The 27,893-nt window shown below is 34.0% G+C and overlaps 1 protein-coding gene across 4 annotated transcripts; it reads right to left on the bottom strand.

Moving 5' to 3' along the window:
• Positions 1-19,532: 19,532 nt before the first annotated feature.
• Positions 19,533-21,866, bottom strand: LOC132180364 (uncharacterized). 4 transcript variants are annotated; one of them, XM_088516421.1, is made up of 3 exons: positions 20,141-21,866; positions 20,069-20,101; positions 19,533-19,948 (listed from the first exon to the last, which is right to left on the bottom strand). In XM_088516421.1, the coding sequence occupies exons 1-3, from the start codon at positions 21,849-21,851 to the stop codon at positions 19,629-19,631; spliced, it is 2,064 nt and encodes a 687-aa protein (XP_088372547.1). In that variant the 5' UTR covers positions 21,852-21,866; the 3' UTR covers positions 19,533-19,628. The 4 variants fall into 4 exon arrangements, with proteins under 4 accessions (XP_088372547.1, XP_059449139.2, XP_059449141.2 ...); XM_059593156.2 differs by having other exon boundaries at positions 19,533-19,726; positions 19,766-21,866; XM_059593158.2 differs by having other exon boundaries at positions 20,069-21,866.
• Between the last annotated feature and the right edge of the window lie 6,027 nt (positions 21,867-27,893).

The raw sequence follows: 27,893 nt of genomic DNA, 5'->3' as shown, positions 1-27,893 counted from the left end.
ATTATTCTTGACTCCACGTATAAAGTAATGTCGCTCTTCACACTCGTTTTATAAGTGACGTGTTTTTTGAAGTGACTCATACAGAAAGTCACTTAAAATATATCAAGTCATGCCAATGTAAAGAGTACTATTACTCCGATCTATAATATACTCTCCCAGTCCCCCCCAACCTCACCCTTCTCATGGTGTGCTTTCATGTAATTGTTGATACTGATAATTCATTATATGATATATTTTGGCAGGTTTTGATGAATGCAATTTTATCTACAATTGATTGAGGAAAGAGTGGGGACATTACTTCATTTTACAGACAAAATGTTTTCGTCTTTCACGAATTTTACAAATTAAGAGGCTACTATAATTTGGCTACATCCGACCGATTTGTATGACTAGCTAGGAATTTAATAATAGCTAGAGTTCTTGCAATATCTATATATATTTATACCCTTTCCAAATATATCCCTTTGAAATTCTTGAGATAGAGTAAGTCTTATCAGTGCCATTTTTTTTCGACTTATGTATGTCTCTGTCTGTGCCAATGTTTCTCTCCTCAAATTGTACCTTGTATTGGTACACTCCACTCCAACTTCTAGGTCTAATGTGAAAATAGAAAAGAAAAGAAGAAAACAACTTAACCAAATGAGCATAGATATTTTATATGGTTCAACAGGGAAGGCAAGGAGAAAACTTGCTATCGGAGGCAAAGATATTCAACGGTTTCAGAATTTTTTATTTAGAGGAGCCAAAGTATAAACTGGCGATACATGACTTAATTTTGATAGGGGTCAAACCTAATTTTTTAAACCTAAAAGTACATGTATATTTAAATTTATAAAAAAAATAAAATCGAGGCCATAGCTCGCCTTCATCTATATGCAGTTCCGTCCCTGATCCCATAGCCAAAAACCTCTTACAATCTTTTAATTCTAATTCTGAAAATGAGTAGAAAAGAAATAATACCCTATATATCTTTATTTTTGGAAACAGAGTTGGTAGTGGCGATATTGTTGAGTAAGACTTGCTGATCAACAAATTTAGAAACCAAATCAATATGCTCAATTTAGCTCAATAGAACTTTAGATATATTTTATCCAACATTAATCCAACAACACTGACCCAACAATCTCAACTAATTTTTGAATTAATTCTAGTTAAATAAAAAATGCCATGTACATTTAATATAGAAGAAGACAAGCTAAGAAGAATATTACGATAATATGCTAAAAAATTTATGAAAATGAGAAATGATTCATTTTCTTCTTTGGTCTATCTTTCATCCTTTTACTTTTTAAAATCACCATTGAATTTGTAGAGTCATAGTAGTAGCATTGTATCAAGGGTAATATACTAACATTTAACATTCCAATCAATTGTTGTTAATAGGAAATGTGGATTAATTAAAAAGGTAGGAATCACAACAAATATGGCAAATTATTTTACATCCACTGTCTTGAATTTTAAGTTGAGAAATGATTTAATGATAATTTTAAAAACTAAGCAAATGAAAAAAAAAAAAAAAAAAAATGAAAAGCGATTTCATTGGTATTATTATTTAGAAAATTCGCGAGTAAGGTTTTAGAATTTTGTTCTTGGCTTTTAAATACTCTACATTGTTTTTAAGACAACAGGTATTTAAATATAATTTTATTATTAAATTTTTTTAAAAAAAAAAAAAAAAAAAAACTACAAATTATATTTTAGAAAAAAAAAATACTGGAAAGAAAAATAATAACCATACCCTCAAAGCTACACAAATTTTATTCAAATACTTTCTAGAAGTGACAGAACTATTAATAGACCAAGAGTGGCCATGGCTCCCTTCAATTTTTCTTTTAATATATATATAAAGCTTAAAAACTACGTTTGACCCTATCAAAACGAGAGCAAAAGGGGAACTGACATGTGCCATGTCCCCTCCCTCCCTTTTGAAATATCGTTTGAATAGACAAGAATATAACGTATTTGAACCTATTTGCCTTCATATCAAAAGTTTGGCCCTAAAAGACTTGGCCAGTTGGCCGTATTATAAGTTTGGCACACATGAAACTCTGAATTGCAAATTGAAAGGCAGAGAAGCCCTATGAAACATTCAAAGTGACAGTGGAGAAGACAAAAAAAAAAAAAAAAAAACACACCTTCTTTCCCTTCACCATTTCCCATATCTTCGACCCTATGCACCCTATCAAGTAGCTCTCCATATTTTCCATCACAGAACACACCAAAAACAAAGAAAAAAACAAAAACCCAAACCAGCTTCAGTTTCCCATTTCATTTTCAAGAGAGAGAGAAAGCATTTGTCGTTAAATGGCTTCTACAACAACACAATTCCATATATATGACTTCATCCGTATGGTATTCATATTTTAATTTAGCTCTCTTATCATGTATATAATTAAGCATGAGGTGGTTGATGGAGTCAAGGATCGAATTAAAGATTTTTGCCTCTTATACCATATTAAATCACTACTTATCTCAAGTCCTAAAAACCTAAGCTAATAGAAATAAATAAATTTAATCATTCCATCAATACTTCAACATTTTACTTATCAGCTGCCAACGGTTATGGAACAGGGGATAAACATTTTGCTTATATATACAAAATTACAAATATTATACAATTTGGATGACAGACCATGATAGTAAAAATCAGCTTTTAGATTAATAAGAACTTGTAAGAAGAAAAAATCAATAGCTGATTTTCACTACTACGTCATCTCAATTGTACAGTAGTTATATATAACAGTATACTAAATAGCATTTCTCAACTTATAATATGGTGTATAATGATCATGAAGGTGTTTATCACGAAATTTGAAATATATTAAAAAAAAATTATTTTGTTTCCTTTCTTTTGTTTATTTTTTTATTAACATTGAATGGATACTAATTTTATTTTTTATATATTAATTTAATCATTAATCTTAATATATTTTCTGTTCATGTTTTGGCCTCCCAATCTTAACATATTTCTTAAAGAAAAAAAAATGTAAAGTCAGCAATTGAAGTTAACATGAATTACAATTAGCTCTCACTAGTATCAAAGTAAATTTAGAAGTTCCTCAGTTATATGCCAAAAAAATAATTTACTCCTTACAGTCAAATTTTCTCCACTGACTTAACAGATTCAGTTAGTGTGATACAGATTTAAATAGAACATGTCACATTTTTATTGGCTTTGACATGTCACACTATTGAAATTTGTTAAGTTGATGAAATTTGACTATAGGGAGTAAATTATTTTTTTGGCATATCTTAGCAACTTTTGTATTCATTTCGATACCACATGGAGCTAATTGCAAATCAAATAAACTATATAGATTGATTTTTCATTTTTTCCTATTTCTTTTTCATGTTTTGACCCATTTCTATAAAAATTTCCGGCTTCATCCCTGACTGCAACCTAGGCTTTTACTCATTATCCAAATGCTTCTTGATTTTTCAATTTTGCCAAAGACAAACTAAAATCATGTCGATGAAAATTTTGTCAAATGGATCATTTCATCCATATTACCTAAAAAAAAATTAATAGACTTGCTTGTTTAATGAAAGAGGCCAAAGGGGTGGAGCGACGTGTTGACCTCTACCCTGTAGCTTACAAACTTGCTAGGGATAGCAGCCTCCACCCTTCCGAAATCTGCAAGGGGTTTCATTGTTATTTCCCTGAATTACAATAAGCTCCCAGTAGTATCGAAATGAACTCAGAAGTTCCTAAGGTATATGCCAAAAAAATAATTTACTCCTTATAGTCAAATTTTGTCCACTGACTTAACAGATTCAGTTAGTGTGACACTAACTTAAGTAAGACATGTCACATTTTTATTGGCTTTGACGTGTCACTCTGTTGAAATTTGTTAAGTTGACGAAATTTGACTATATGGCGTAAATTATTTTTTTGACATAATTCAGGGACCTTTGTGTTCATTTTGATACTACATGGAGCTAATTGCAAATTAGGTCAACTATATGGACTAATTTTTTTTTTTTTCCTATTTCTTATCATATTTTGACCCCTTTGGATAAAAATTTATGGTTTCATCCCTAACCGCAACCTATGCTTTTACTCATTATCCAAAAACTTCCTGATTTGTCAATTTTTCCAAAGACAAAATAAAATCATGTGGATGAAAATTTTGTCAAATAGATCCTTTCATCCACAGTTAATAAAAAAAAAAAAAATGATATTTCCTAGCTAGAAACCTAATCCTAAAATAGGGCTTTTATTTCCTAGCTTAAAAAAAGTAATGAATAAAAAAAAAAAAAAAAAAAACGGAGTAAAAATCCTGGTGACCCACAGCCTCAGTCCAAATCCACAATTAGCTATGTGTGAGTCCAAGGCTTCTTTTTTTTTTTCAATTTCTTTTTTTATTAAAAAAAAAAACATTGGCATTTTAACCAAAACCAAAATTGTGAAATTAAAACAAGCTAAAATATGATATCAACATTACAAATTTTGAGATTATAATTGGAAAACCGCTTATACTTTCTAGAAGTATAAATGGATATATAACAGCAATTGACCTTGTTAGGTTGAAATCTGTCTATTTCTTCAATTGAAGTAAATCGTCACGGATTTTGTCCTCCTCATGATTTTTTATTGGAAAAATTTTAATTAGTTCGACTCTTGGAAAGAAATGGATTTGTGGAGAAGAAGGGTTAGCTCACCATCACTATGATATTTAATGAAGCCAAGAAAAAGACACTAAGAAATATGAGTGTGACTGCCTAACATTTTAGGGTTAGCCTACTCAGTACGATGGACTTGAACATATCATGAGATAGCTAGTTGCTAAATAATCTTTTGTTTTGGTCTACTTTGGCATTATCAATCCAGTCAGTGATCATTATTAGGGTATACGTCAACACTTTTGATAAGTCAGTTTATGGAACTTGTACTTTGGGTTACCAAGATCTGATTTTGGGTTTTGTGAGGGATAGGAATTTCTAACAATTACTTGTTCAAATTACTAGTAATTAATTGTTCAAATTTTAACCAAATCACTAATAAATGTGGTAGTTAATTGTTCTAAATCCATATATTATGAGAAGAAATATATGATGAGTAATATTAAAAATTACATTTTTATTCAACAATTATCTCACAATACTGATGTGGCATTTTCAATCAAACTCCTTTGCTCAATTATTTCTAAAAGAGTAATGTTATATATCGTATTTTTATCCCACACATATCCTACAACGCTGATGTGGAACTTTTTATGCCTGAAGAGGCTGTTGCGGTTAGTGATTAGTGGCTAAAACCACTAACCGCAACTGCCTAGTCACCGCCTAGTTAGCGATTAACCCCATCCGGAAATAGCTAACTGCTTTTTTTCACCAAAATACACAAAATTGAGCCTGCAACCAAACGACCCCCTTTCTTTCACCAAAATACACAAAATTGCAAATCGCCTTGCTAAGCACCAACGGACTGCCGAAGGGAAAAACCAGTGCACACCACATTAGTCTTCGTACTCAGGCCGACGAGCAAAGGTGGGAAAGGGGAGAAAAGATCGATTCCGGTATAAGGGCCAAAGAGTATAGTCAAGATCAAAGACGATGAGGCAAGGATGGTTCCTTACCAAGAGAGCGACGAGAGACCGCGAGGCGAGTCGGCAAGCGACGAGTGACAGCGTAAGCGTGAGAGGTAGAGGCTGAGTCTCGAGTGATTGAGAAGATAGGTTTAGGGTTTGAGAAAGAGATGAATATATGGAAGGGTAAAACTATGTCATTTTAGCTTAAGTAATATATATATATATAAAATTAAAAAAAAAGCCGTTAGCGGTTTTAAAAAACCCACTAACCACTAGCGGTTAGCGGTTAGAAGGCGATTAATAAAAACCGCATTTTCACCCCTAACACTTTCAAACAACCGTTGGATTTTTTTTTTTTTTTAAATAAGGATTGATCCAAGGATTGGTTGAGAAGCAAAATTATGAGATAAAAAATGTAGTTTTTAGCATTACTGTTGTTAAAAATTTTAAAAATTTTAAAAATTTTAAAAAAAATTAACATTATAAGATGAGAAATGCTTCGTTACATTTTGGCGTCCATCTCCACTAGGGGTGTACATGCAAGTAGATATTAATCATCATAATACACTATCCACCATCCGTTATCCACTATCCGCACATGCGGATGCAGGTAGCAAAAACCACTATCCGCAAATGCAGATGCAGATAGATGTTTTAGAGCATGCGAATGCGCTTAATAACCACATTCGCATACCCTTTATATATAATTATATATTATATATTAGGTATATTAGGTATTTAGTGTTGAAAAATTCAGTGTCAAAATATATTATAAGTTTTAGTTTAGGTTAAGTTAGTGAAAAAGTTGATCAAAGACAAGTTTCTTAGAGTTTGTGTATATTGTCAATACTAACCTAGTCGGACTAAAATGATCATAACTTTTGATTTCGAGCTCCAATTAAGCCAAACTTGATTGCGTAGAAAGCGAACGCAAAATATACAACTTTGTATTTCATGAAAAATTTCTAATTCCAATGTTCACTAGATCAAAACAGGCCGTAAATAGAAGTCAAAAATTCTACACGTTTTGGGAACTGCCTTTATAATTTTAGGGCTACTTTCTCAAGTTTATTTAAGGGCTTTTGGAGCACGAATTTTGGAGGTATTGGATGCAATATTTTCAAAGAAAAAAAAAAAGAAAAAAAAAGTCTATTCCTTCATGTGCTAAGAGAGAAAACTCATCTTTTTGTGCTTTCAATTGCTTCTCTCTTAGAGTATTTGTTGTAAACCACAACCGTTCATCAATAACAATTAAAACCTATCATTGCTCTGGTAAGGAAAATCAAATAGAAGAATTGTCCAGAAGTTTTGAGAGAACTACTGTGTTAGTGGGAAAGCGGATGACTTGTCTAGTACAAAGGTATATCAACCACAAAAGTTTTGTAAGTGCGAACAGCTTATACTTTCTCATTCTTTTATAGTATATTGATTTCCTAGATTTTGCTGCCCTAGAATAGTTTTACTTTGACCCGTTCTTCAAAAAGTTTCCACTTCATCAATCGTCACCAAAATATTTGTGTTGATTGTGTGGTAATTGATACTTTGTGGTTTGATTTTATTTCACTGCTGCAGAATTTTTACTGGTTAATTTGTTGCATGATTGAGTTTGGTAATGATTGTTAATTTTTAAATTTTACATTATATTGTCAATACCTATTCAACCCTCCCTTCTAGGTGTGTTTGAGTTTGTTTGTTAGTTAGTTTGTTTTTTTTTTTTTCATTATATTTAATAAATTCACCAAAATAAGGTTGTTTTTGGATTAGGTATATATTATGTTTACATTATTTTCAAAAGTAACTTGAAATCAATATATTTTCAAAACATTAAGGCTTAAAAAAATTAAAACAAGCGAAAAACAATAAATAAATAAAAAAAAAAATCAGCCCAAATTATTTTCACAATCATTTAAAACAGGACATAATAGAGACCCAAAGAAGCCAAAAAAGAATAAATTAAGCACAAAAAGCCTATTACCTAATATGCTCATAGCGGATAATAACCGCATTTAGTAACTACATGGATGTGGTTGGTAATTACATGATGTGGATGCGTATATCGAAAATGAATGTCTACATTTTGCATATGTGCATGCGGATATTGCTAAGCATGTACAACCTTAATTTCCACTTAGTAATTGGCATGCTTTATCAACCATGGAGAAAATACATAGACATTGCTAATTGTGTATAGAGAATACTACTTTACTAAAGGTTCTTGCAGGTAAGCACATGGTAGGAAGAAGAAATGTGGTGTGCATGCTAAATCTATTGGGGTCCATGACACCTAGTTGGTGTGTGCTGGTGACAATTTATTTTCGAGGATCTTGAGTAAAATTGTTGGCTCCATTGTAAGTTCTTAAATTCTGATTCATAGTTTTTGATTTTTTCTAAGACATGATATAAAATTTCGTTTATTAAAATGGAAAAAAAAATAAATAAATAAAATAAAAAATAAAAAATAATCAACTTATGAAGGTACTCCATTGAATTAAAGCTGGTGCAAAATTTAATAATTACATGAATTTTGTATCTGATAAGCGGTGACCCTCTATTGATTCATTTATTTCAAATAAGAAATAGTCTCTAGCATTTGTGTTAGCTATGATATGCTAGATTAGCATAAATACTTTAAAGTATTTGGTAATTCTTTACCTATATCATTAAGCTTTCAGATCTCTCTGGCATGATGGTTCGGAATAAAATATATGTGATTATTGATGTTCTTATTGAGACTCCTCTTTTTTGGTACAATGTAATTATTCTTAACTCTACATATAAAGTAATGTTGCTTTTCATACTCATTTTATAAGTGACATGTTTTTTGAAGTGACTAATACGGGAAGTAACTTAAAATATACCAAGTCTTCCAATGTCTATAATATACTCTCCCAGTCTCCCGCAACCCCACCCCTCTCATGAAGTGCTTTCATGTAATTGTTGATACTAATAATTCATTATATGATATATTTTGGCAGGTTTTGATGAATGCCATTTTATCTGCAATTGATTGAGGAAAGAGTGGGGACATTACTTCATTTTACAGACAAAATGTTTTCGTCTTTCACGAATTATGCAAATTAAGAGGCTTCTATACTTTGGCTACATCGATCCGACCGATTTGTATGACAGGGAATTTGGTAATAGCTAGAGTTCTTGCAATATCGATATATATAGAATATTTTTGCCCTTTCCATATATATCCCTGTGAAATTCTTGAGATAGAGTAAGTCTTATCAGTGCCTTTTTTTTTTCCTCTTATGTGTGTCTGTGTCTGTGACAATGTTTCTCTCCTCAAATTGTACCTTGTATTGGTACACTACACTCCAACTTCTAGGTCTAATGTGAAAATGGAAAAGAAATGAACAAAAAAACTTAATCAAATGGATAGAAATATTTTATATGACTTGACAGGGAAGGCAAAGATATTCAACGGTAAAGGGACGGTATCATAATTTTTTATTTAGAGGCCAAAGTATGAGCAGGCGAATACACTTAATTTTTTTTTTTTTTTTTTTTTGACATGTCCATACAAGAGGGGGGAAGAAGATTCGAACTAGAGACCTCCGCTTTATAAGGCGTGGTCTCCAACCGATTGAACTACCTCTTGTAGACAATTACACTTAATTTTGATAGGGGTCAAATCCTAATTTTTTAAACCTTAAAGTACATGTATATTTAACTTTATAAAAAAATAAAATCTAGGCCATAGCTCCCCTTCATCTATATGTAGTTCCGTCCCTGATCGTAGTTATTTCCACATATATCCCATAGCCAAAGAGCTCTTACAATCTTTTAATTTTAATTCTGAAATTGAGTAGAAAATAAATTATACACCATATATCTTTATTTTTGGAAACATAGTTGGTAGTGACAATATTGTTGAAGTAAGACTTTCTGATCAACAAATTTAGAAACCAAATCAATATGCTTAATTAATTTAGCTCAATAGAACTTATGATATATTTTATCCAACATTAATCGAACAACACTGATTTTTGAATTAATTCTAGTTCAATAAAAAATGCCGTGTAAATAATGCAGAAGAAGACAAGCTAAAGAACTACGGAAAAAAAATATTACGATAATATGCTGAAAATATTATGAAAATGAGAAATGATTCATTTCCATCTTTTTTCTTTCCTTCATCGTTTCACTTTTTAAAATCATCATTGAATTTGTGGAGTTCATGGTAGTATTATAACAAGGGTAAATATACTAACATTTAACATTCCAATCCATTGTTGTTAATAGGAAATGTGGATTAATTAAAAAGTTAAGTTTGGCCCTATCAAAAATAAGTTTGACTTCCGCTCATACTTTAACCCTTCCATATAAAAAATTTTGACTCCGTCCCTTACAAAAACAGAGTGAGAGGGGACTGGCATGGACCATGCCCCATCCCTCCCTTTTGAAATATCCCTTCGAGTAGACAAGAATATAATGTATTTGAAGTTTTATACCTATCCGTTAAAGCTTGAGTCCTTCGTATCAAAAGCTTGGCCCTAAAAGAATTTGCCTGTTGGCCTTATTATAAGCTTGGCACACGTGAAACTCTGAATTGCAAATTGAAAGGCAAAGAGACAGTGGAGAGGACAAAAAGAAGCCCACCTTCTTTCCCTTAGCCATTTCCCGTATCTTTTACACTATGCACCCTATCAAGTAGCTCTCCATATTTTCCATCACAGAACATACCCAAAAACAAAACAAAACAAAACCCAGACCAGACCAACTTTAGTTTCCCATTTCATTTTCAAGAGAGATAGAAAGCATTTGTCGTTAAATGACTTCTACAACAAGACAATTCCATATACTAATTTAGCTCATAAACAATTTTTGTACTAATTTTTAATCAATTTTTTTATGGTATTTTTACTCTCTTTTGTTTTTTTAATTGATTTTAATCTTGATAGTAAGGATTCCCTTGTAATCTTTTGTTTATGATTTGTATATTTTCTCAGGAGTAAAAAGATGAAGCCATCAACTACCTACAATACATTATTTTATATTAAATCATCATTTGTCCTAAAAGCTTAAACTATATATATATGAAGAAATAAATTTAATAATTTAATCAATATTTCAACATACTTCCTCACTTGTGCGCTCAAACTTTTGCCAATATGTGAAATATTTTATTTACATGGGAGGTGAATGATGGAGTTAGCGTTCGAATTCAAGACTTTTGACTATGATACTATGTTAAATCACCACTTATCCCAAATTTCAAAAACTTAAGCTGATAGGAATAAGTAAATTTAATCATTTAATCAATACTTCAACATTTTACTTATCAGCTGTCAACGGTTATGACAAAGGGGATAAACATTTTGTTTATTATATATACGACTATCATACAATTTGGATAACATAACATGGTAGTAAAAATCAACTTTTAGATCAATAAGGACTTATAAGAAGAAAAAATTAATGATTAATTTTCACTACTACATCATCTCAATTGTATAGATGTCATATAACAGTATACTAAATAAAATTTATCAACTTATAATATGGTGTATAGTGATGATGACGGTGTTTATCACGAAATTTGAAATATATTAAGAAAAAATTATCTTGTTTCCCTTCTCTTTTTTTTTTTTTTTTTTTTTTAACATTGAATGGATACTGATTTTATTTTTTTTATATTAATTTAATCATTAATCTTAATATATTTCTCATTCATGTTTTGGCCTCCCTATCTTAACATATTTCTTAAGGAAACAAATGTAAATTCAGTCATTGTAGTTTATTTAAATTACAATTAGCTCCCAGTATTATCAAAATGAACTCAGAAGTTCCTAATAAGGTATGTGCCAAAAAAATAATTTATTCCCTACAATCAAATTTTGTTGACTGACTTAATAGATTCGGTTAGTGTGACACTGACTTAAATAAGACATGTCACATTTTTATTGGCTTTGACGTGCAACACTGTTGAAATTTGTTTAAGTTGACAAAATTTGACTATAGTGAGTAAATTATTTTTTTGGCATACATTAAGGACCTTTGTATTCATTTTGGTATTCGGCTTCTATGCGGTAGTGAAAACTACCACATAGATGTTGTAGTTCAAAACGGTACAGTTTTGAACTACAAGAGTTTTGGGTAGTGCGCCTACAATAAAAACGGCACTACAGCATTAATAACTCTTTTGATACCACATGGAGCTAATTGCAAATCAGGTAAACGATATGGTCTGATTTTCATTTTTTCTATTTCTTATTCATGTTTTGACCCCTTTCGATAAAAATTTATGGCTTCGTCCCTAACTGCAACCTATGCTTTTACTCATTATCCAAAAACTTCCTGAGTTTTCAATTTTGCCAAAGACAAACTAAAATCATGTAGATGAAAATTTTGTCAAATAAATCATGCCATCCAAATTACCTAAAACATTTTAATAGACTTGCTTGTTTAATGAAAGAGGCCAAAGGGGTGGAGAGACATGTTGTCCTCTACCTTGTAGCTTACAAATTTGCTAGGGATGGCAGCTTCCACCCTTCCAAAATCTGCAAGGGGTGGTGGCCACCCACTCTTCTCCACCCCTGTTTTGGAGGGTCGAGTCTACCACCCTTCGCAAACGTCAAATAAAGGGTTAGTGTTGAGGTCGACCTTTCAAAAGATTAGGGGGCCCATGCCACCCTCTCAAAGATTTGGGGTAGGTGGCCCACCAACTCCTTCAACCTACATCTCTTTTTGGGTTTTTCTATTTTTTCTCTTAGAAAAAATCCTATTTAGCTCTTAAAGTTTTTATCTGATGTAAATTTAATCCTTGGATTTTTAATTTTATGAGTACAATCCTTAGGTTTTGTGGAAAATTTTAAATACATTCCTCTATTATTTTTTCGTCAAAATGAATGGTTTCTCATATATCACATGTCTCTTAATTGACACACCAGCGTTCATATTAACAAACAACATCAAAGCCATATATATCTTTGTCATCCTAATCTACAAGAGACAAAAAAAAAACAAGTCTTCCATAGAAAAAAAAAACAAAAACAAAAAACAAGACAAAAACCCAACTCTAGAAAAAAAAAAAATCATATTCTTTGTCATCCTAATCTTCTAGATTTGTAGCATTAGAGGAAAATCCGTTAACTTTGAAGGTGAGATGAACCCTGCCGTGTCAAATGAGACACACATGACAAATATAAAATCGCCAACTTTGACGGTAAAGTAATAAAGGAACCAATTTAAAACTTGGGGCAAAACCTAAGGACTTTGTTCTTGATATTGAAAACAAACACAATGACTAAATCCATATCAAATGAAAACTTAGGGGTCAAATATGATTTTTCCTCTTTTCTTTTTCACTTTCTTTTTTTCTAGTTTTTGCATTTTTGTGTTATTTGTCTTGTCTTTGGGATATAATTCCAATAGAGAATGGATAAAATTTGTTCATGAGTATTTATATTTGAACTTTAATTGAGCCTTTTGTAACGCTCCCCTTCCCGGCAAAAATCTAATTTCTATAGAGTAATGGCAGGAGTTCTTCTGGTGTGTCTGTAGCGTCACTCCAAAGATGATGCGACTTTTAAAATGATCATTGGACTTGTGATTAATAACTATTAAATTTTGATCAAATTGTGATTTTTAAAGCTATCTAATTTTTAGAGTGATACAAGAAATACACAAGAGAAAATTATAGCATTATTCAATCTCTATATTAATTACTAACCAAGGGCACTACTAATTACACCAACTTTTAATTACTCAGCAGAAAGTAACATATAATAAACAATTAAACATCTCACGGAAGCAACAGTAGCAAAAAAAATTAACTTATTCCATAACTCAATACAAATACACTACAGCTCTTAATTCTCATAAAACAATAAAAATTTCATAAATGTGTCTAAATGATGATTATATCTTAAACTACTTATAGTCTTCGATTTTTAACTCATGCTTATTTTCATACATTGTGAAAATAATCTTAATTTTGCCTAGCATCCAACCCCCCACCCCCCAACACAAATGGGGCTAGTCGCACGCCCTAACGTTTTGAGGGGGTGCTCAATCTACCCCAACCACATTTTGGGTTGTCATTACCGCCTTAGGGTGAGGGGGTGGTCGAACACATTAAGGGGTAGTTCAGCTACCCATCAACTTCTTTTAATTCTTTTTGTTTTCTCATTATTTTATTACTTATGTGACTAAATTAAAATTGTTCATTTTGAATGAATGGTCTAAAGTTTTTGAATTGCAAGAGACATTAATTTGAAACCTAATCCTAAATTAGGGCTTTTATTTCCTCTCTTTTTTTTCTTTATCTTTTTTTAACCAAAAAAAAAAAAAAAAAGGTAAAAATTCAAGTGACCCACGACCTCAGTCCAAAATCGAAATCCATAGTTGGCCATGTGTGAGTCATCCAACACTTTTTCTTTTTTTAACAAAAAAAAATTGTGAAATTAAAAGAGGCCAAAATATTAAATACCGACATTACAAATTTTTAAATTATAATTTAAGTTATAATTATATTACAGAACGATTTATTCTTCGATGGGTATAAATGAAGTTTTTCCAAAAACTTACTATGGAAAATGGATGACAGTAATTGACCTTGTTAGGTTGAGATCTGTCTATTTCTTCAAGTGAAGTCAATTGTCAGGGATTTTGCCCACCTCATGATTTTTTATTGGAAAAATTTTAATTAGTTCAACTCTTGGAAAGAAATGGATTTTTATAGAAGAAGGGTTAGCCCACCATCAGCATGATATTTAATGAAGCCAAGAAAAAGACACTAAGAAATAAGAGTGTGACTGCGCGCATGCCTAATACTTAAGGGTTACGCTACTCAATACGATGAACTTGAATAGATTGATAAAGATAGTTGCTAAATAAGCTTTTGTTTTGTTGTACTTTGGCATTATCAATCCCTTCACTGATCATTATTAGGGTATGCATCAACACTTTGATAAGTCAATTTATGGAACTTGTACTTTGGGTTATTTAGATGTGATTTTGGGTTTCTGTGAGGGATAGGAATTTCTAACTATTAGTTGCTCAAGTTACTAGTAATTAATTGTTCAAATTTTAGCCAAATCACTAATAAATTTAGCAGGTAATTGTTGTGAATCCATATATTCTGAGAAGAAATATATGATCAGTAATGTTAAAAATTACATTTTTATTTCTCAATTATCCCACAATACTTACATGGCACTCTCAATCAAACTCCTTGGATCAGTTATTGTTAAAAAATGGGGATAGAATGCAAAATTAGCCTTTGTGGTTGACTTAAATTACAAATCGCTCTTTATAGTATCAAAATGAACTCAAAGGATTCTGGGTATGCCAAAAAAGCAATTTACTCTCTAGGGTCAAATTCCGTTGAAATATTTGACGGATTCCGTTAAGTGCCATATTAAGCGCTAATAAAATAATGACATGTGTCTCTCTTAATAAAAAAATATATAAATATATTAAAAATATAAAATATATGAAACTCAAAAAACTAAAAAACTAAATTATTATTTTTTGGTTAAAAAAATAAAATAAAAGTTGTGGCTGTCGATTGGGCAGCCACCCCTTTGAGGGTTTGGCCACAGATGTGGTAGGGGTGGCTTGTGCGCCACCCTCGGCCACTTCCAGAACACAGCATAGGAGCGCTTATTTGGATTGCACTACATCTTGAGCGCCTCTTTGAACAAGAACCCCATAGCTTCTGAGCTTAGAATCACCCACGTCAACGAACAAGTTTGGATTTAAACAAGTGAACAGAGTACTGAAGAGTAGTATTTTTAAGGATATAATTCTTCATTTTATTAGTGTTAACGATTTGGATATGGAGGAAAGGCAGCCTTTGAATCCATTTGAGAACCCAACAGACAACAAAACAAGATCCAGTGCAACCGATAGAATGACATTGAGAATCCAACGACTAGGGTTACAGTTTAGATCTAGAACCAGAAAATGTAAGTAGTCATAATGCCTTTCTCTCACTGGCAAGGGAGGATGTCAGGTTGGTGAGGTCGACGTCAAGTTTAGGTTGCAGCCTAGCTCTAGGGTGGTTGCCCCAAAAGGGGTGGTTGGCCAACCGGCAGCCATCCCCTTTTCTTTTTTTCTTCTTTAATAAATAAAAAATAAAAAAAATATAAAATATAAAAACTAAATTTTTAGTTTTTTAATTTTTTAGTTTTATATATTTATTTTTTTAATATATTTATATTTTTTTATCAAGAGTAACATATGTCATTATTTTATTAGCGTTGACGTGGCACTTAACGGAATCCATCAAATATTTTAACGGAATTTGACTCCAATGACTTAATTTTTTTTTGGCATACCATAGGGAGCTTTGAGTTCATTTTGATACCACAGTGAACTATTTATAATTTAAGCCAATCACAGGGACTAATTTTGCATTTATCCTTTAAAAAAGAAATGGTATATACCGCATTTTTATCTCACACATATCCTACAACGCTGATGTGACACTTTCAAACAATCGTTGGATTTTCTTTTTTTCTTTTTTAATTAGGATTGATCCAAGGGTTGGTTGGGAAGCATAATTATAAGATAAAAATGTAATTTTTAGCATTACTCTTGTTAAAAAAAAAAAAAAAACACTCAACATTATAAGATGAGAAATGCTTCTTTACATTATGGTGTCCATCGGGATGTTCATGCAGGCGGATATTAATAATCATAAACCGCTATTCGCAACTATCTGTTATCCACCATCCGTTATCCACTATCCGTACATAAGGATGCAGTTAGCAAAAACCACTATCCGCAAATGCAGATGCAAATAGCTGTTTTAAAGCATGCGAATGCACTTAATAACCGCATCCGCATACCCTCTATATATAATTATATATTATATGTTAGGTTTTTAGTTAGTGTGAACAACTTGTAATTTTTCCTTATTTTATAATAGATTGATTTTCTAGATTTGGCTGCACTAGAGTGATTTTACTTTTGAATCATTCTTCATAAAGTTTCCACTCCATCACCAAAATCCTTATGGTTATTGTATGGTAATTGATATTTTGTGGCTTGATTTTATTTCACTGCTGCATAATTTTTACTCGTTAATTTGTTGCATGACTGAGTTTGGTTATGGTTGTTAATTTTTTAGGTGTGTTTGGAGTCTGGTTTAATTTTTTTCATTATTTTAATAAATTTACCAAAATGAGGTTGTTTTGAATTAGGTATATATTATGTTTACATTATTTTCAAAACTAATGTAAAATCAATATATTTTCAAAACATTAAGGCTTAAAAAAATTAAAACAGGCCAAAAACAATAAAAACGAACCAAATTATTTTTAAAATCGCTTAAAATAAGACATAATAGAGACCCAAAGAAGCCAAAAAGAATAAAATAAGCACAAAAATCCTATTACCTAATATGCTCATAGTAAATAATAACCGCAATAACTGCACAAATGCGGTTAGGAAAAACATGACGTGAATACATATATCTAAAATGAATATATACGTTTTTCAGATGTGTTGCAGATATTGTAAAGCTTGTACACCCTTCATTTCCACTGAGTAATTGGCATCTTCTATCAACCATTGATATTTAAAATAATAATAATAATAAGAAGAAAAATAAGAAGAAAAAAAATTAAAAGTAGATAGAGCACGTCAAGTCAACAAAAATATATAGGAATAAACATCTAAACGTTAAAAATAATAATAATAATAATAATAATAAATATGATATATATCATTACTGACGTACATTCACAATGATTTTCAAAATTAGTTTAAAATGAAATAGTTGCCATAAAAGTGGCCGACATCTTGACTAGAGAGGTGGAGTGGAGTAGAAGCGAAAACTTAGAATCATTACGTAGAGTAATTTTAAAAGTCTTTTTTGTATTTTTTTTTTTTTTTAGTCTCTTCAAGAATAATGTAAGTATTAAAATTATCATTTAATCAAAATTTAATAATAATTAATCACAAGCCCAATAATAATTTTAATAGCCATATCAATTTTTTAGAGATTTAAGAAGAACTTATAACATTACTCATTACTAAGCAATGGATGAAATGTGAGGATAGTTTTATCCTTTTATGAGTGAGGGCCAAAAATTTATATTGTAAGGGCCAAACTAAAAATATAATAAAAAAATTAAAATAAAAAAATAAATATTTTTTAACTACAACGGTTAGGTTTTTACAACTAGAGTTTTAGAAAGACATTATTTAGCAACCCTTTAAGATTTGAAGTTTCGTCATTAAAATCTAACAGTTTATTATTTTTTGAAATGTGATTTAAGAACCTAAATTTTAAAATTACAATTACATAAGAAACAACCATCGATAAACAATAAATAAACAATCATAGAGTAAAAACAAACACACACAACCCAACTTTTCTGCTTCGATTATGAACACTATCCAATAATTTTTTTATATTTTTATTTTTATTTTTTATATCTTTCGAAATTTTCTACAAGCTGATTTTATATGAATCTTATAATATTATCTGAGTAGCAAATAGTGCTTCATGGGTAATGCAACCAAAATAATACATCATTTTGCCTTATTTACTCACTAGAGAAAAGAAGATTGCTCCCAATAAGTCGATAAAAAAAACTTTAGAGTAAGGAAAAAAAAAAAAAATACTTTGATTTTCAAAAGACCAAGTGGGCCTCTCTTAAAAGGTTTTTTTTTTTAAAATGACAAATGTGTAAAAAAAAATATATATATTGAAAGGCTTGTGGGGCCACTGCCCCCACCACAGGCCCTGATGCGGCCTATATGCATGATAACCCCAATCACGGGCTCTACAGTCACTACGTGATAAAACGTCTGCTGCTACAAACCGCGTTTTCTTTATTCCTTTTCCACCTACAGTTTTATTTTTATTTTTTTTACACAAAACATTGTCGTACCCATTCCAACTTGATTACGCAATCCAAAAAAAGAATCCGTCTTGGCCTCTAAATTCAAAAAATAAAGACAAAGACCCCCATTGTGTTATTTTACGACCACAATTTTTATTTTTTAAGGTAATATTGAGAAAAATGAGTACCCTATTTAAAATAATTGCTGAAACCCATTTATCTCTGGCTCTTTGGCTATGAATTTTATGTTTTTTTCTAGTTGATATTAAAAAAAAAAAAAAAAAAAAAAAAAAAACCGGAAAAGAGAGAAATGGGGCTACAAAGTTAAATAAAAAGAAAATTTTTTTTTTTTTTTTTTTTTTTTTCTATTCAAAAGGGTAGGAGAAGGCAACTAACTATGACTACTCTACTTGAGCGTTATCATGGTAACACCTACCCATTATGAATTGCTTAGGAGGAGCTTAGATGACGGGAACCACAGGTACTCTCTTAAGACAATTGAATCATAGTCTGACTCAACTCCACCAGAACATCAGTGAATTTCTAAGACGGCTAATACTAATCAAGTTTGTTTGAGTAATTCTTCATTATTGAGATTTGAACCCACGCCCTAATATATGTAGACCTCATGAAAATCTCCTTAAGACCACTAAACCACTACCACTAGTGGTCAAATAAAAAGAATAGTTGCATGACCCACAAAAGTATCCATCCAATCAATTGTCGATTGTTCTCTCTATAAAAGAAGGGTAAAGCATGACATGAGACTTCATTCACTCAATTCTCAGTGAAATAACTTCAAGATGGGGAGCCATGGTCTCTCTAATCTCTTATTCCTACTAAACTTGGTTACTTTGCTCGCCACCTCCCTTGCTTCACCCTACTACCCTCCTCCAGAATACCCACGCAAACACCCTCCCTTTCATCCTTTGCCACCCTATCCCCCACATATTAAGCCACCCATTCCTCCTTTGAAACCACCCCATCCGCCCCACGTTAATCCACCGAAACCGCCTGTCAAGCCGCCCCATCCACCTCATGTTCAACCGCCGAAGCCGCCAATCAAGCCGCCCCATCCGCCTCATGTTCAGCCGCCGAAGCCTCCCATCAAGCCGCCCCATCCACCTCATGTTTCTCCACCCAAACCACCAATTATGAGGCCTCCCATTGTATACCCACCACCATATGTGCCCAACCCGCCAATTGTAAAGCCTCCTCCCATTGTATGCCCACCACCTCATGTACCCAACCCACCAATTGTTAAACCTCCCATTGTATACCCACCACCTTATGTGCCCAAGCCACCAGTTATTATTCCGCCACTTCCACCGGTGGTGCCTAAACCACCGCCGTTGCCACCGGTACTACCACCACCAACACCAACACCTACACCAGTACCGGTGGTGCCGAAGCCACCACCAACACCAACACCTACACCAGTACCAGTGGTGCCTAAACCACCGCCATTGCCACCAGTGCTACCACCACCAATACCAACACCTACACCAGTACCGGTGGAGCCCAAACCGCCACCAACACCTACACCAGTACCAGTGGTGCCTAAACCACCGCCATTGCCACCAGTGCTACCACCACCAACACCAACACCTACACCAGTACCGGTGGTGCCGAAGCCGCCACCAACACCAACACCTACACCAGTACCAGTGGTGCCTAAACCACCGCCATTGCCACCAGTGCTACCACCACCAATACCAACACCTACACCAGTACCGGTGGAGCCCAAACCACCACCAACACCTACACCAGTACCGGTGGTGCCCAAGCCGCCACCAACACCTACACCAGTACCAGTGGTGCCTAAACCACCACCATTGCCACCAGTGCTACCACCACCAATACCAGCACCTACACCAGTACCGGTGGTGCCCAAGCCACCACCAACACCTACACCCGTACCAGTGGTGCCTAAACCACCGCCATTGCCACCAGTGTTACCACCACCAATACCAACACCTACACCAGTACCGGTGGAGCCCAAACCACCACCAACACCTACACCAGTACCAGTGGTGCCTAAACCACCGCCATTGCCACCAGTGTTACCACCACCAATACCAACACCTACACCAGTACCGGTGGAGCCCAAACCACCACCAACACCTACACCAGTACCAGTGGTGCCTAAACCACCGCCATTGCCACCAGTGTTACCACCACCAATACCAACACCTACACCAGTACCAGTGGAGCCCAAACCGCCACCAACACCTACACCAGTACCAGTGGTGCCTAAACCACCACCATTGCCACCAGTGCTACCACCACCAACACCAACACCTACACCTGTACCGGTGGTGCCGAAGCCGCCACCTACACCAGTACCAGTGGTGCCTAAACCACCGCCATTGCCACCAGTGCTGCCACCACCAACACCTACACCAGTACCGGTGGAGCCCAAACCGCCACCAACACCTACACCAATACCAGTGGTGCCTAAACCACCACCATTGCCACCAGTGCTACCACCACCAATGCCAACACCAACACCAGTACCAGTAGTGCCCAAGCCACCACCAACACCTACACCAGTACCAGTGGTGCCTAAACCACCACCATTGCCACCAGTGCTACCACCACCAACACCTACACCAGTACCAGTGGAGCCCAAACCGCCACCAACACCTACACCAGTACCAGTGGTGCCTAAACCACCACCCTTGCCACCAGTGCTACCACCACCAATGCCAACACCAACACCAGTACCAGTAGTGCCCAAGCCACCACCAACACCTACACCAGTACCAGTAGTGCCTAAACCACCACCATTGCCACCAGTGCTACCACCACCAACACCTACACCAGTACCGGTGGAGCCCAAACCGCCACCAACACCTACACCAGTACCAGTGGTGCCTAAACCACCGCCATTGCCACCAGTGCTGCCACCACCAATACCAACACCTACACCAGTACCGGTGGAGCCCAAACCGCCACCAACACCTACACCAGTACCAATTGTGCCTAAACCACCACCATTGCCACCAGTGCTACCACCACCAATGCCAACACCAACACCAGTACCGGTAGTGCCCAAGCCACCACCAACACCTACACCAATACCAGTGGTGCCTAAACCACCACCATTGCCACCAGTGCTACCACCACCAACACCTACACCAGTACCGGTGGAGCCCAAACCGCCACCAACACCTACACCAGTACCAGTGGTGCCTAAACCACCGCCATTGCCACCAGTGCTACCACCACCAACACCAACACCTACACCAGTACCGGTGGTGCCAAAGCCACCACCTACACCAGTACCAGTGGTGCCTAAACCACCGCCATTGTCACCACCTATCGTGCCATCACCAACACCACCAATAGGAGGCACATGTCCCATTGATACTCTCAAGCTAGGTGCGTGCGTGGACTTGCTAGGTGGCCTTGTGCACATAGGGATTGGCAGCAGCGCAAAAGACACATGTTGTCCCGTGCTGCAAGGACTAGTGGACTTGGACGCCGCCGTTTGCCTTTGCACCACCATTAAGGCTAAGCTTCTAAATATCAACATCATATTCCCAATTGCCCTTCAGGTCCTCCTTGACTGTGGCAAAACTCCGCCGGAAGGATTCAAATGTGCCACCTAGAAAACTACGTCGTTTTACTCTTTTTCAGTTAATTATTGCCTGCACTTGTTTTGGTATTTCTTTTTTGAATAAAACAAAAGGTTTATAATAATAATGTAATGGTAATAGTGTTGTTTGCAGGACGTATGTCAATTTGTATCAAAATAACAATGGGATGTTTCCTTCATCTTCTTCGTTATATATCATCAAATCGATATACTTCAATAATTTCGAATTTAAGAAGTTTATTAATTAATTTCGTTTAGTTTACCATAATCTCTCTCTCTCTCTTTCTTTTTCTTTTTCTCTCTGTGTCTTTCACACGTGCACACATAGATGGAGTACGTACATACGTACGTACGTGAGTTCCCGTGACTCTTAGTACATCATGTGCAAGACAAAAACAATTTATGCATTTTTTTTAAGAAAAAAAAATTGCTTATTCAAATTCTAAAATGTCTTTCTCGATATATAATCCTCAAACTTCAACTCATGAGCAATGCGCTTCTAAGATGCCACGAATAGAATTTCTAGAAGTTGAGTGAGTTGAAATTTTTACTCTATAATGTGATTCAGGGTTGCGTCCTCAAATATGGAAATATCTAGTTAATCAATAAGATGAAATTAGACATGCTTATCTTAAAGCTAGTCCATATAGACTCACTCCTTATGACAGTTATGGATATCCATTTTCAGGAACTGGAAAAAAAAATAAAAAATAAAAAATAAATAAAAGCTAGAGATTTCGACCTAAAGCTAATGCATTTACTATTGAAAGATTTCGTAATTTAAAGAAGGTTAGTGATGTATTAATTATGCTATTTTGGTCCATATAGGAATTAAGTGTTGTGAAGCTTTGATGAACCAATCTCAACATATTGATAAGGTGATAGATAAGTAAATCTCAAAACAAAAATTGAACAATCAATTGTGATTGAATACTTCAATCAATTATATTCAGTATTTAGCCTATAAAATATGTGCTCTTAGTTGTCATGATGAGAATCCTGAATTCGCAAAAGCATGGCAATTTCCTTGAGTTAATCTATAATGCCCAGTGGAAATCAATTAACTGGTAATTGACCCTATGGTTCGCCTCTCAACCTTATTCCTCTTGGAACAAGACTCAAGAATCCTAATCCTAATCATAACCATAATAAGCAGAGTAAACATAAAGCATCATAACATAACTGGATATCCAAATGCATCGGTCAAAGACCGATCATCAAAATAATAGTACAAGCCAGGATAATTGTTCTGAATACTAAACCTTACATTTAACTAAATAAAGCATGAAGACTATCTCCAGCAACTCCCCACAAACGAACTCATTCACATCCCACATGTTCTTGAGCCACACTAGGTCCAAGCCCTCAAAACTTATCCGAAGTAGGTCCTTCATAACTACCAAATGGTTCCCCATATCCATCTTCAGCTATGCTAGCTAAACCAAGCAATTTATACAAAATTGAGAAGAAATTAATACAAGGGTAAGTCTAAAGACTTAGTGAGTAAAAATGCACATGGTAGGTACTTATGTCATTTTAATGGTGAACTCAGTTGTTAATAAATTATGCAGCATTGTGACATTACAGTTATTTATGAATGCAGTATGAATATAATACATGCTATAATTTATGGTAATCAATGATAGGTTAACTGTATGGTCTAGTCGAGATATTACTCATTCTCAACAGGGTTGGCGCTGTCCCGATAGACCTATAATACAATGTCGGTGCCCCGGTCATTGTACGCTACCATCCATAACACTAGTAGCACGGCCGAGTCAAACCTTAGGTGGCCCACACTACTAATGATGTACGTCCTATAGTAACCCGCCAATTAAGGCTTGCGCCGATCACGAAACAACTATTGTATCCAATGCCCATATAATACAACCACACACATTTGACTATAGAGTTAACATGTATAGTAAGCTCATGGCCGTTATCCCGCACGTACTGGTGTACCATGTCATACGATGCAATTAATCTATCCATTTTTTACATGCATGCTCTTACAATCTCATCATGTTTATTATCTTGTTTAAGGAGCACATTTTCACAAAAATGTAGAGTTCATAGCATAGCAAAAAAAATTGTTTCATGAGTTGAAAAAATGCATGTTTGGTACACAAAATGTGGAAAAAATAACAGCTAGTATCATGTGAGTTTGTACTCACCCTGGTCATAAAGCTCTTCCAAAGGTCTCTCCGGTAGTTTCAAACTCTCCAAATCTGTGAAAAGCCTAGTGTCAATTCTATGTTTGAGCTAAAACGAACCCTAATCCTAAAACTTTAAAAACAGCAGTTGTTGTCTAAACGTTTGACTAAAATGAGCGAATATTCAAGCTTGAGGCCGAATGTTCAAGTAGAAATCCCATTTTGGTCCAACAGGCTTCTAAGCATTTCTAAACTCGTTCCAAGGCTACAAAAATGATTTCTAACATATCCTAGCCCAAAACAACATCACCATGCATCAAGAAATACGCAAAATGATAATAAAACACTAAATCATGCTAAAATCAAAGTTAAAACCTAGAAAGACATTATAACCTCAAAAACTCCAACCAAACCATAGAATAAAATCTAAGCAGAGTAACAACTATATAAAACATGAAGTTGGTCAAGAAGAATACCTCTCTTGAGCAAAACCTTCCGAGAAAAGCTCTCATCCTCTCTCAAACCTCACCAAACACTCAAGTAATGTTTCTCTAGGGCTTAGAAGGCAGAATGAAGTTATGAAGGGCGTGGGAGGGGGTTTAAATATACTTAAAAAAAGCTGGGGCTGTTGTTGTGACACTCTGCAATGCAGGGAACGTTCAATGGTCCACGGTCAAACGTTCGGTGTACTATGTGTACAGTGGTTCAAAGTTGCAAGCAAATGTTCGGTCATTACCCACTGGGTCAAAGTTGAGTCAACGAATTTTCGATGTGGTCCCCCGCGAACATTCGGTGTACTTTTTATCCAGTGGTTTCTTGGTTTTGCTTGCGAACGTTCGACGATTCTTCTGGCGAACGTTTGACCGGTGTTGAAAAACTCTCAAAATGTCCCCAAACGAGTCCTAATGTACTGAGAACCCTGCTAATCCTTTGACTAAGCTAATCATAGTCTAGTAATTACCCGGGACACTACATGATCAAACTAATATCCATGTATAACGAGAATGTTATTGAGCTTGTCTTAGAAAATACTCCACAAAATGTTAAATATATTTCACAGCATGTCCAAAAAGATATTTTACATGTCTTGACAAGTATAATACGTTTGTGAAGAAATTGGTGATTCAAAATTTTGCATTATTGTTGATGAGGTATCAGATGAGTCCAAAAAATAACAAATGGTTATTGTTTTGAGATTTGTTGACAAATGTTGTTTTATACAAGAATGCTTCTTTGATCTTGTCCATGTTAAAGATAGATCGGCGTTGACCTAAAGAATGAAATATATGTTGTTCTTTATTGGCATTGTCTTGATATCGAAAATATTTGTAGACAATGGTATAATGGTGCTAGCAATATGCCTTGTAAATAGAAATGATTGCACACATTATTTCTTAATGGTTGTTATTGTGCATTCTATGTTAATTACTTTGCTCATCGATTACAATTAACATAAATTACTGCATCTTGAGAGGTAGTTTTTGTTAATGAGTTCTTCTCAAATTTGAATTTCATTATCGATGTAGTTGGTTCTTCATGTAAACTTCATGATGAACTACAAGCTACTCAAGCAGTAGAAATCGTCTATGTGCTAGCTATTAATGAACTTAAAACTGAAAAAATGAGCTAATAAAAAAATTGTCGCTTTGCAACGAGCTAGTGATTCTCATTGGGATTCTCATTTTCATTTTATTTATAGCCTAGTAAAGAAGTTTAGAGCTATTTCTTCAGTGCTTGAAAATATTATAAAAAGAGAATCCACTTACTCTCAACATGAGGATGTTAATGCTACTTAAAAATATGATTGCATCCTTCCAATTCATATTCATCTTACATTTAATGTAGGAAATCATGGATATTACTGACAGCCTTTGTCGACATTTACAGCAAAAATTTCAAGATATCTTTGTTAAAGTAATGATTGAGTGATTAAATTTACATATTCCTATTAGCTTAAGCTTTTGTGACAATCGGTAATGTAATATGGTATCAGAGCTAAAATTCCTGGGATCAAACCTTAACTTTGTCACCTACCTCCTATTTAAATTAAATATTCCACGTGTTGGGCCTACCTATTAAAAAGGGAGTTTGAGCCCACACGTGAAGAAGAGTATTAAAGTAGTGAGTAAGCGATTAAATTTACCTCTTCCTATTAGCTTAAGATTTTAGGATAAGTGGTAGTTTAAAAATCTTGAATGGTATGTAGTTATATTCTAATACAAAAGCACTCATTCAAAATTGTTGAGAAATGAAAATTAGGATAATTTTCTAGAGAAAGTAGTCTCTTTCTCGAAGCAATTTAAAATTGACATTCCAGATTTGAGTATTTGTTATTTTAAAGGTCGGGGTCATCATCAAAGAGATCATATACTCTCAATTGCAAGAGCTTGATAGTAGGTTTGATGAAGGGGCAATGAAACTTTTGACACTTTGTTCAATTTTGTATCCAAATTATGCATATAAATCCTTTAGCATTGATATGGATATTTTTGGAAGAATGACAAAAAAGTAGCTTAATTGCAACAAAGTTGTAGTTTGATGTATCTAAGTGTTGCATCCGATAGTTTGTGGGACTTTTTTGAAAATGACTAATAGTTTAAGGGTCTTAAGTAGGGATAGCAAAACGGGTTCACGTGTCATCTTCGTGTCGACCCGGTTAACCCGCAAAACCATTTATGTTAACCCGAACCTGTTTAACCTAAATCATAACCCTAAAACTACGTGTCGGGGTTTAATTGCCAGTTAAACTTAAATTTTACTTTAAAAAATAAAAATAAAAATAAATTATATAAACGGGTCAACTCGCAAACCCACAGGTTGACCTGTGTGACATGTTTATTAAACGGGTCATAAACGGATCACTTGTTTATGACCCAAACCTGTTTAACATAAACCCTAGACCAAAAATTACGTGTTGTGTTTGTGTTGAGTTCGCGAGTTGCGAGTTAAATTGCCCGCCTTAGTCTTAAGTATATTTAACCCAAAAAAATACCATATAAAGAGAATATATATATATATATATATATATATATATATATATATATATATATATATTATCTTGTCATTACATTTTATTATTTTAATGGGAAAAATATAAAAAGACCCCTCAAACTACCAGCCATTCAATAGAGCCTCTCAATGTTCAAAAGGTACTAAAGTAGCCCCCCAAACTATCAAAAATTATCAAAAGGCCACTTATTTTTTTATATTCTTATAATACCCATATTCTTTTAACAAATAAAATAGTAAAATAATTGTAAAAAAAAAAAAAAAAAAAAAAAAGATGTTTTTTTGGAATAAATAAATAATTAGTCACTATAGTTGGCCTACATTACAAATTGTTTCATGTCGTACTAAAGTAAAATCAATTTGGTAGTTTGATTAGCTACTTTAGTACCCTTTTTTTTTTTTTTTTAGAAATATCTCAAGAATCGTACTTTTGATTTTACTTTAATACAACACGAAGCAATTTATAGTTTAGGCCAACTACAGTGACTAATTATTTATTATTTATTCCAAAAAACTTTCTTTTCTTTTTTTATTCGCCCATTGGTTTTCTTGTATTTTTAAAAAATTGTTTGATTTTTTTTTTTACAATTATTTAATTATTTTATTTGTTAAAAGAATAGGGGTACTATAGGAATATAAAAAATAAGTGGCATTTTTAATACATTTTGGTAGTTTGTGATGCTACTTCTCACTCTTCAATATATACTATTAGATTGCGTCTGACCACCCGATCGATGAAGACTCGAACCTAACCACCCCGCTTTTGGAGATGATAGAGACTTTACTCGAC

This window comes from Corylus avellana, chromosome 5, assembly GCF_965113065.1.
Source record: "Corylus avellana chromosome 5, dhCorAvel1.hap1.2, whole genome shotgun sequence".
In the NCBI taxonomy this organism is placed as follows: domain Eukaryota; kingdom Viridiplantae; phylum Streptophyta; class Magnoliopsida; order Fagales; family Betulaceae; genus Corylus; species Corylus avellana.
Note: the sequence above shows the minus strand (reverse complement) of the source record. Positions and strands in the feature narration are given on the sequence as shown.